Source organism: Seriola dumerili, unplaced genomic scaffold (genome assembly GCF_002260705.1).
Source record: "Seriola dumerili isolate Sdu_G_001 unplaced genomic scaffold, Sdu_1.0 BDQW01000169.1, whole genome shotgun sequence".
Lineage (NCBI taxonomy): Eukaryota > Metazoa > Chordata > Actinopteri > Carangiformes > Carangidae > Seriola > Seriola dumerili.
In genome coordinates, this window is record NW_019174424.1 from 1148678 (window position 1) to 1160622 (window position 11945).

An 11945-nucleotide genomic window follows, 5' to 3' on the forward strand; every position below is an offset into this window, starting at 1 on the left:
CTGAAGTCGCAAATGAGCAAGGACGCTTAAACATTCAGCTCAGACATCAGTTAAATAACTTGGCATATGGCTGTGGGGGAGGAAAATGGTAATCTCCCATCTTTCTTGAAAGATTAGCAGGATCGTCAATAGGGATAGAATAGAGAGTCTGGTTTTACTGATTCACTGACCAGGACAAGAGAGCAAACTGCTGTGTTGCATTTGCAGCCAAATAATGCAATTGTCCACCCAACATTTTGACCTAAAATTGAACACTGGGTATCACTGGTAGATTTTTTACTTAAGTAGAAGTAGCAATACCACAATTTAGAAATAGTCAGCTACAAGTAAAACTGCAGCATTCAAAACATTACTTAAGTAAGGGCACACACATGTTATTAGGAAAATGAAGCTAAAGTGCAAAAGTGAAATTACTCACTAAACAGCAAAAATGGGTTTGTCATTGTTACATTATTATATGTTATACTGTTGGATTATTATTATAGTGGATTAACATGTATGTGACATTTTAATATTGTAGCCAGCTGCACTTCTGTATATCTTCAGCTGCAATGTAACTAGTATTTACAGCTGCCAAATAAATATAGTGGAGTAAATGTATAAAGTATCTTAAAATTAAGGCACTAAAGTGAAGTATAAGTACTTCAAATTTGTTCTTAAGTACAGTACTTGATAAAATATACTTGATTATTAAACACACATACAGGTAGATCATATGTACAGCAGATGCAGACCGAGGAAAGCACCAGAGATCCAGCCTGACTCTGTGTCCTAAGGTAATAATAAAAGACACAGGATTTTCCCTGTGGGTACAGCGCTTACAGAAAACAAGCCTTCATTGACTGCTCTCCAACATCCTGGCATTTCTCCAGGGCAGGAAGTTCTTTTCCTGATCTTGAGTGACCTCTGCATGCCTTACACTGCAGATGAGGGCCGAAACACACCACTGTGCCACAGCACTCTTCACAGGCTGCTCAAGGTTTGGATCTGAAGGAGTTCGAGTTGTAGCTCAGGAGGCAGAAACAGAGAGAAAAGCCACTGGAACTATTCTGACAGTAATTTTTTTTTGATTGAGACCTTTGTGGCTGGTATGCAGACAAAAGGAGCTAGCACAATATATTTTAAGGATACCATTTAGTTAAACACAAGTTGAGCACAATATGAAAACTGTCAGAGAAATATCAAACTCAGATCAGCACAACCTGTCAAATTATTTCTTGCTGTCAATTCCCTTTAACTTCTAAAATCCTTGAGTCAATGAAGATAAGATTTGTCATGGCTTAGCTTCAGAGAACTATCCCACTGTGATGATCTGCCTTCTAGACCCCTTCAGCTGTACAGTAAGAGGCTTACAAATAGTCATCAAGTCAATACACCACCATTCACAGAAAAACTATGGCGCAAAGACAAGAGGAGTTAAAGTCCAAGTGATCGCAAGGTCATGTATAATTAGATGTGCTCTTCATACATGTAGGTAAATCTGCTGACAGTGTTGAGGTATATTGTGAGCCCTAGTTCATCTTGTTTAAATACGGCTTATTAATTTGAGGACTGCACTGAGGTCAAATTTTATTTTATTTATTTCTATGACCATTGGAATGTCCAAATTACACTGAATGACTTGTGTACTGGCTGTTACTAATACCAGTGACCTCTCAATTTTGCTATTACAGTATCCATGCTGTTAAAAAGCCGTATGTTAATTACGATATATGGAGCTATTACTCTAGCTGTCGAATATATGCATCAAGATGAGCAATATAGACAGAATAAATGCATCAGCTGTAGGTAATATGTCCAAAATATCCCTTTTTGTACCTCACATAAGAGCAGAACAAAGCCCTTCACTAACATTAACTTTTTTTTAACTTTAAGCCCAACAGGTCTAACAAAAATCAAAACAGGAACTGGTTGGGAGTTATTGTACTGCATCCTCTTTGTATGTTCCCAATGGTACTTCAGAAGGAAGTGCTCAGATTAAGACAAGCATTCCCAAATAAAGCAATCTGTAGGAGTGCTATCAAAGGTAACGTTTCATAAGTAACATTACATCTTGTATGAATCACATTTCACCTTTTGAATCTGACTTGTTTAAAAAAGCCTAACTCTGAGTGTGAACAAAATGCATCTCCTCTCTTAAATCAGAAACACTGTAAAGACAGCCAAATAACCAGTGTATGATGTCATGAAAAGATAGGGCAGTTTCTCTTTTGACAGAACTGGCGGCAGCTTTCATGATTACTTTGGCTGGGCAGATTTCCAGTCCCGGAGCCTGTCTCTACTCTCAACGGCCGCAGTCTTCAGGCTCCATCTCACTGAACATAAATAATGTTCAACACAATGTGTGGAGCCATTTATGCACATGGAAACTGAAAAGGAGACTTTAAGTCTACATTTTTATACTTTATGTTCCTTTATCTACATTAAATTTTAATTTTTTTGTAATATTCAATTCAGTATGATTAAATACTCCTATTACTACATAAAAAAAGAAGAAGAATCAGCCCCAGCAAATTCATATCAATCTTTATTGTATTTAGAAATCCACGCATCAAATCTTTTTTATTATTTTTTCCTTTACCATTTACAACAGGGAAGAATGAGAGACAAGCTAAACGTCATGCCTTTCCCAGCAGGCGCGATGCACTACAGGATGGGCTGAAATGGAAGGAGGGGGGGAGATACATAAAGTGCTTTTGTCAACAGTTTTCTTCTTTTAATAGAAAAAAGGATCAAAACAAAAGGTTTGAGGGTGGAGGGCGAGGACACGAGGGTCCATGGACGTGACAGCATGAGTGCATGTGAATTAGGGAAGAAGGTGACATGATGATGAGGAGGAAGAGAGTGGTGGGGGTATTTATCTTTAAAAAATAAAAAAAGCGTTTGAATGAAAAAAAAAACAAAAAAAACAAGTGGTCTCAACCCAGGATAAGGCTGGACTTGCCACCGGGTGGGTTTCTTCGGCCACCTGCGGCAGCGTTGGCACCTCCCGACGGGGCAGAGGAGTCTGACGTCTCCCTCTGCTGGTCTTGCTCCTCTTGCTCCATCTCCACATCGTCAGGACACTCTACAGGTGCTACAAAAAGACAACACGGTCATCTAGAGCATCCAGCTGTAGCTGATATTTAACTTAATGCAACTGCAGACGGTTTCTGGATGACAGTATATGTGATTAAGCTCCACAGACAGCTCTGTTGTATAACATCATGTTATCTGGCAAACAAACTGAAAATGTCCTCAGCAGTTTTACAACACAAAACACTGACATAGACCATAGATACAACCTTAAGACTCAACTCTTGAACAAAACTAGAGAATATGAGGGGAAATCACAGTATTAGTGTTTTTAGCTTTCCATCTACCATTTGTTAAAAATTACTTTGAGAGCAATAAAAAATTTACAATTTAATTAATTTAAATATACAATTTATAAGTCGCTTAACCACCCCACAACATGAAGTTCACTGAAGTCAAAAGCTAAGGTAGAAGTTACTGCTAGTCTGCTAAACCACATGAGTTACATTTTAGCAGGAGTAGTTAAGCTGTTTTAATTACCCTTGACTATATCTAGTAATTATTTTCTATATGGAGTGACTAAAAGCTAAATCACCAAAATGTTAGTTCATCAAAGTACACAGGATTTCAACAATAGTAAACAGCTGGGGGTAAAAATGAAGCAAATTTAGCTGTAGTCAAGCCTAGCTATCTCTCCAGCTACAAAAGAAAATTGGCATTTTTGACTCGTTAAAACTAACATTAATGTTAACTGATCCTAACTAAATTTTGACTTAATACGTAGTAACTGCATTTCGACTTCACAAATAAGAGCAATGCTTTACTTTTTCACAGATTTTTTAATCTTTTTAGACAGAATGAAACTCAACTCCCATATATTCTCTGCTTGACACCAGAGGGAGTGGAGGGGCTGCCGTTACAACTGCATTACTTACAGTTTATAAGACTGGTGCCAGGGATATTAGGACTGCACAGCCTGATGAAGCTCACATATTTAAACTATCTGTGCGCCAGCAAGACGACGCACTCCTGTCAACTATCCACTTCTGGCTGACCTACTCTGTGTGAGAGCAGTTTGATTTTAAGAGATATGTGGGGAAACAAATTACTAATCACACTGTGTTGACAAACTGACTGAGGTGAAGAAAAAGGTTTTGATAACGTATAACCATTAATACACGTATATAACACTTGTGCACACACATTCCCATCACATTCAAAAGCAAATAAGTGAGCTTTGATTTCTGCATCTTCATAGTGATGTGTGGTCAAACCCTCCATTATCCGAGGAGCCAGCCACTCTCTCACAAACATGCACCTGGAGGTTAATAAAAAGCTTTTCATACTAAGTGAAGCCTGCCAACAAGGAACAGCTGCCTGACTACAGACCATCATGCCATCATGACAGGGAAAAACCACTTCAAAGAGATCATGTGATGTTCACTTAGAAAGGGAGAGCATGTGTACTGTATCTTTAAAAAAAGTTTTGGTATGCCAGCAGCATATGGGACAAGACCAGTAGCCACAATCTGATCTTTTAGAGGCGAGGGAGAGTGGAATTACCTGATCTGTTAGAGTGTACCATGGAGCTATTCACTGAATAATCTAAGTCATGCACTGCTGTTTAGACATAGTGAGAGTGTGACAGAAACTTACAGGCCTTTTTATAAACAGCGGAAGAGTTGAGGACACTTACCATCGTTTGCTTGTTCTTGGCCATTCTCACCCTACAATGAAAGCACGAGACAAGAATATCAGATATCCTCACTGAAAAAAAAAAAAGACCCTTCCTGTATTCCTTTATCTGAATCCTATCACTTCTTCTTCTACTGACAACACAGTGCCCTGACAGAGTCTGGACAACATTAAAAGATTTTCATTGCTGGCAGATATTACAGATCCTCTGCCGAATTTTCTTGGTGTGAGAGGAATAGTAACTTTATTGTTTAAATTATGTTGTTATTCATACCCCAAAGACAAAAGAGAAAATAATGTACAGAAAGATCCTTCTTAGCACAGCCAGGTCATTCCAGTGAATAATGATTAATGACACCACTTCTCAGCTTTCTGATTCTTTAGATTTGATACATTTCTGAAAGGTAAGCCCTGTCTTTGTTTATCTAATGGATTCTTGACTAATGACTGATATCCTGTTTCACTCTCTTTATACTTCATTCAAAATTCCCAGTTAGAAAATTCCGCCCATGTCTTCAGTGAGGACTGGCTCATTCCCAGAATAAAAATTAAACCTCCACAGGGATTACAAATGTCAGAGGAGAATATCTATCAAACATCCTGGGCCAGTTTCAAATAGACGGATAGTCCTCCATCCCCCACTGAATTTTCCACTGAACTGTTGAGAATTATACTTAATCTATGACCATGTGCTTTTCAGCCCTAAACTAGGCTGTGGCTTTGTTGTGGAAACAGCGTCTGTCAGACTAAATGAGAAGTACCTCTCGTCTCTGGTTCCAGACCATGGCTGCCCCAGAGTTGTGGATGGTGGTCAGTTCCGGCTGAGGGTTCTTGGGGAAGAGAAGAGGCTGCTGGCACCGCCTCAGTGGGGCTGAGGGCTCCCCACACAGGGTCCCTGTGGGAGCCCCGCCTGGGAAGGTAAGAGGCAGATGGATAGAGGAAGAACTTTATTAAAAGACTAAACCAGATGCCTTTTTTTTTTTTTCAACTTTTTGGCTAACAGATTATATTGAAGCTAGATGGGAAACACAACAGACAAATGACAAAACATGAGTCGGGTTTCAAAGCAGCAGAGTCATACCATATGGACATTAATCCAATTAGCTACAAAGCCACGCCAGACCCCATGTTTCTAACCCATAGTCATCACAAGATTCATCTTCTCAGATTTGACAAAACATCAGCTTTATGGGGGAATTCGACTGAAAATAACATAAGACAAAATCACTGAGAATCAACAGGAAACATCACCAAATCCGCTCAGGCGTCTGCAACAGACCCAGAAACACAGTGGAACACTTCCAGGCAGACGACCTGAATGCCAAAACTCACATAACCCTGTAACGCCTGCATTCTCCTTCAGCAGAAAGAGCATTAAACCCAGTGTTTGGCCCACTATGGGGAGGCAGGCTGTGCTAACCCAAGCCACATAAGGTAACAGCCCTGCTCCAGCCCCAAGGGCCAGGGAGGGGACAGACTGTCTTTGTCATGAGGGGAACAACTACTGCTGAAGAAGCAGAGGAGTGGCCATTGTTGTTAATAGAGTGAAGTGAATCAGCACTGTTGAGCGCCTATTTCACTCAACAAGAGCTCCTCCACTACTGGCTCCACATTTCTGAATCTGCTAAAGTCACTGGACAGTCAACAGCAAATAGCAAATGGAAGAAGCTTAAACTAGATTCATGGGCTAGACAGTGATTCATTATGTTATCATCACTATAACACCATCTACTTAACCTTATAGATCTCCTGAGTCCATCATATAAATGTATGATATCACTGACCTTACTGGTCAACAAGCTTGGAGACAGGAACAGCAATCATGCTGCTGCTGGTAGTCTTGGCTTCCTCTCTGATTACAGAGTGCTCATCATGTGGCCAAAAGCTGAGGGCAATTGAACAAACCAACAGCTCTGGTATCTTTAAAACCCAAAATCCTGACCAACAACCTGCCAGATACTCTGGCTGAATAACCATATGACTATGTGTCAGCATAAACATAATATCAGCACATTCCTGCAGTCAAACTGGTTCTGGTTTTTAAACATTTTTAAAAACCCTAACCAAGCACCAGAATTAGCTTCTCACATTTAAATACTGCCTTGTAAAAACACAGTTTGTACACTCAAATAACTGTCAGTTCATCCAAATAAAAAAATAAATATTTTCCCCTTTATTTCTGGTTAAGCCAGAGTTTTATGTTTATTTATTTTCCTGAGATTAGTACATATAAGATGAATTAAATTTAATTGATCAGAGCATTAAAAGATGACAACCTGAAAAACTCCACAGCAACATCTCTTTCCAGAAATAATGTCCAGGTTACTTTGGATAATCCACAGACTTTGTTGTGAAAAGTTTTCAATGGAAATACTTTTACAGAAGAAACAATCACTATGCAATCTGGTTTATTCCTGAGTAAACAGGACATTGTCTTGCCTTTGTCTGAAGCTGTCATGAGTTAAATATTTGAAGTGTACATGACCAAAAACTACAACAAAAGTTGTGCTTGCCTGCCGAGGACAGACATTCAGTGATCATGAAAACCAGCTGTCTGCTGGCTCAGTGGTCAGAGAGCTAAACTACGTAAAAGCATGTGTGTAGTATGAATCCATCGTGGGACGTGTGTTGCATGGCTCCCTATCCTCTTATTTCCCGTGACTCTAAAATCAGAAAAAGGCAAATTGCAAAGAACTGTTTTCCGACCTCTAGTTAGTGTACACAATGTTGGCAGACCCTGTGTTACTACAACAAAGCTAAAAGCTATTCCAAAGGGTAAAGCATAAGAACATACTGCAAGACAGTATTCACAAACAGGCATGTTTTAAGTATATGAGAGGAATATTTGACTATTTGAAAATGATCTATACAGGACAGCAGCCAAAGCAAACAAACCTGTTTATCTGCACTAGGAGTTCAAACCCAGGCCAGACAGATGCAACACAATGCTTATAAAACCTGCTATTGTAATAAACCTTGCTCATTCAGGCAGAAACAGATGTCCTCATCCAAACATGGTCATTTCCTTTGTACTGTTGACAGTATTTTCTGATTTATCGGCTGATAAAAAGAGATATCCAAAATCCCCTTTGTGAAAATCATTGACTCAACAAAATGAAACAAGAATTTTGAACCTGGCATTATCTGATGTTCAGATTTCTGTTCTGGAAATATATGCAACAAGTGCAATATAATTACATAATGCATCATTTGCAAATTTAACCATAAAATTTCAGAAAACTTGTGATACAAACAACATTTGTCTTAATGTAAGAAATCAACTGGGAAGTTTTATGGTGATATCTATTAGTTTTTACTCTATTCACCTGTAGTGTCTTGCCTTAAAGTGGGACAACTGAACTAAACCTAGACCCAAATGAAACAATGGAAACAGAAACAGGTTTTACTGTCAGCAACTGCTGATTGTAGAGGTCAGAGGCTGAAATAATGATTTTAGCGTGAATTCGTCATAGTCCACACACCCAGAAAATTTGATAAACCATGTACGCTGTTTTCTACAAAGTGGCCAGTGTGAAAACAGCCTTGGCCTGAAATGGAATCCTACTGCTGTAAGTTCTGCATTTTCCACTTTATGCACTTTATCAGATCTTTGAGCCCTGACCAAACACTGACTAGATAGGTAAAAAATTATTTCCTTAATTACAAGCAATAAAAATAGTGCATACTAAAGAGTGAATTATGTTTTGCTCAAGGTTTACTTGGATTATTAAAAACATACAGGCAGGTACAATAATGTCAGCCAACAGTAATTTTTCATTTAAGCCTCTGTGGCTCTATGTTTGCAGTGACCTTGACAACTTAAAGCCATTTACAGGTCTCATATCCCCTGCTGCTGCATTTGCCTGCTCCTCCTCGTGTTCTCAAAATAAAACTTCCCTCATGTCTACAGAAGGCCACACATTTAACCAATTGACACATTTTTAACTGACCTATTTCTTTCCAGTGAGGGCTGATCCTCATACCCATTTAACAAAGCCTAGCTTCAAATTACCCTTATCCAGTGCTCCAGGGCTTTTTGGCCATTACACTCGTGGGATGTTCTTTCTGACAACCTAAATGGAAAAATACTAAATAACACTCCAGTTTTTATCTTTTCCTAGCTCAAGTTAAAGGAATTAATTCCATGGTGTTTTTTGCTTACTTAAGACTTCTGGTAGTTCTGCCTTCTTTTGCAGGCTAGAACTTGACTTCACATAAGTGCTTCCCCGGTGCAAAACTCAAACTACAGTTAATATTATCTTGTAAATCAAAACCATATTGTTTTCATTCCTTTGGCCCTGATATTATCACATGGAAAATGAACTAAGCTAGGTTATATTGATATTGATATTAGACTGAGTTACTAGGTGGATTGTTCCTCCGATGAGCATGGGGGTCCTCAGGTTCTGCAAAGATGCTAGAGGCCATCTTGTTCTTGCGCTGGGGGGTCGAGTTGTCGTCTGTGCCAAAGGTGAAGCTGGAGTCCCCGCCTGGCGGTCGTAGTACCCTGAAGAGCAACAAATGATGAATTATAATATCAGTTGACTGACATCCTGCCGACCATGCTCCCTTCCCCCACTCTTTGGGCCAATCTAAAACACAAGGCCTTAGTGTCACACACCACCGATCAGCTGAACAGCAAAAAAAAAAAAAAAATCAATACTCAAATAAAACATGAGGATGCCTCAAGCTACTTACAGCCTTCTCCCTACCCCACCCTAACCCTTTCAAACACATAACACACACACACACGCGCACATAAAAAACACACAGGCTACGAGCAAGGTCTCCCCTCTCTAAGCCCCGGCTGTCAGCCTGTCAGACAGACAGTCACAATCTCTGCCCTGCAGCTGACTCCAGTCGCATATAATCACAGAGTTAGCTGGCTAGCTGCTGCCTCTCCTCAGCACAGATTCCTTTGCAGTGACACACGAGGGGTTGGTGTCAGTTCTTGGTTGCATTGTTATTCCATTTTTCAGAGAGTAAATCCAATTCGATGGCCTTTTTGGGTCAATATTATACAATAGAGGTGAAAAGTCTGAGGTCCAGTTAATGTAGGTCACCTAATAGACTATTCTAGAACAATATAGAGAGCCTGCATGCAGACCAGTGCATGGTAAACAATGCCCACTTTCCACCGACATTCCTTCCACCACAAGCTGAACAAAAGGAACACGATAATGAGTAGGGAAAACCTTTTTCCTTGCTGTGCTGAAGGACAGTTGGGGTGGACGATAGAAACTGATGTGTTTGCAGAGCCCCTGCTGGACCCCTCCCTCTTTTTTCCAGCAAACTCTCCTCTCTTCAGAGTCCCTGAAGCCACCAGCTGACACACCGAGCAGCTGTCCAAGGGCCAGGCGGACAGATGGAGTCCAAAAAACAACTCAGCTCTCGAAGCAGAACTACAAAGAAAGCAACTAGAGGAGGAAAATCCACACCGCATGGACTGTTCTGAATTTTCTCAATCAATTCTTGTATACACACTAGTGTCCGTCACACTTGGCTGTGACAGTAATGCTTAAACCAGACTTCACCTCCCGGCCAGAGAGGATGAGCTCATGCTTTCCACACGGATTGCGACGGGAGAAAAAGCTTTTAGCTGCCTGGCAGCAGACCCCACCCTAGAATGAAACTGCAAATAATATCAATGAAATGGCATTAATGTTTAGAAGCTGAAGGACAGCTTCAGGCAGGTGGAGCTAGGGCAGATAGAGCTGAGCTCCAAAGCCGAAGATGGCATGTCTGATAAGGCAGGGTAGGAGGCTTTTGATGGCCTACTAAGATTTTAGCCTAATTCTGTTTAAGTTGCTGCTCTACGGATCCTTTTGGTCAGCCAGCAGCAGAAATGACCAGCAGCTCGTACAAGGGGGTTTAAGAAGCAAAAGCAAAGAGCTAAGGAAAGATTTACAGGCTTAGCTAGCTGAAAGCCCCCACCCAGGCCCCGGCATCATCCGAAAACAGCATGCGACTTCAAAACGCTTGATGACTGACTGAGATTTGACATGCTCACTCAGCAAAGGCTATAAGTACTAGTATTGCCTAAAAACCTGATTCAGACGCCCTAAAATCATGCCTCATTATTGAGGCTGTCATAATTTAAAAGGCATTTTTCTTTGCATTGTTTTCACTGAAAAAGGAGGAGGAATGCATCCAGACGAGACACATCACTTACTGGAAAGCTATGACTGCGTGCTTGGAGGATGAGTGGTCTTCTTAAGGTCTTTTTTCCCCCATTAATATGAAGCTTTAACAACTATTGTGCGTTAAACATATCTATTGAAACCACAAAATGGACATTATCAAAGTGTCTCTATACTTCATTTCTCCTTAACTAACAATGAACCATATCAGAGATAATGACATATGCAGATCCCAGACTAGTCTAGGATTCTTCCTGTAATCAATCACATATTTGGACTCGGCTCATTATCTGTTTCTTTGGTCCTGTATTGAAAAAATGGTACAAAGTCCAGAGTTAACAGATTAGGTATAACAGTATTCACAACTAAAACGTGCAGCACATTTAGAAATGACAGCAGGAGAGGAGCTGTGACTTGAACTACAAAAAAAGTTATTTTGTAGTCGGCCACAGCCAGTTGAGGGCTAACGTTAGGTAGCTGTGTCCATTTCTCCCAAAAAATACACGGAAAAGATCTCTTCGGCACTGGGTTTCTCTCTTTCCTTTCTTGAACTCGCATGCCTAATTATTGTACAAAGCTCAGACAGGCCAACCAAACTAACTTGATGTGGCTAAAGGCAATGGCGCATCAGTCACCCAATAAGATTAACTTAATTAGCAAGACTATGTGACAGTTTAGCTAAATCCAGAAAAATCCCTTGCCAGTCACCAGCGGGCTAATGTTAGGTAGCAGGCTGCCTTGAAGCAAAAGCAGAAAAGAGGCGTTTGCTAGCTGAGAGGCTTGCCCGCATCCCACTTCTTTTGTTCCTTCGTCTAAGGTTTTCAGCTCCTTTTACCTGGAACTGCTTTTAGCACCAGGGTCCATTCCTTGAAAGGTGGTTGTCGTCGTCATCTTTAAGGAGTATTTCGATAGCTTGGCAGTAACAAATAGTCAGTGAAAAACTAATTGAAAAAATTCCTACTCCTTCCCCGCAGAGATGCGACGGGATGTAGACTCCACCCGACACTGAAAAACATATCGACGACCAGATCCGTTGGTTCTGCGGTGCCAGCCCACGAGACCCAGCCCACCAGCGTTCGACCCGCTCTGATTGGA

The 11945-nt window shown here is 40.5% G+C and overlaps 1 protein-coding gene across 1 annotated transcript; it reads right to left on the bottom strand.

Annotated features, from left to right (window-relative positions):
• Positions 1–2526: 2526 nt before the first annotated feature.
• jpt1 (Jupiter microtubule associated homolog 1) lies at positions 2527–11880 on the bottom strand. The gene is made up of 5 exons (XM_022752571.1): positions 11686–11880; positions 9075–9217; positions 5472–5620; positions 4712–4742; positions 2527–3076 (listed from the first exon to the last, which is right to left on the bottom strand). Exons 1-5 carry the CDS (start codon positions 11739–11741, stop codon positions 2919–2921), a joined length of 537 nt encoding a protein of 178 aa, XP_022608292.1. The 5' UTR covers positions 11742–11880; the 3' UTR covers positions 2527–2918.
• Positions 11881–11945: the final 65 nt, after the last annotated feature.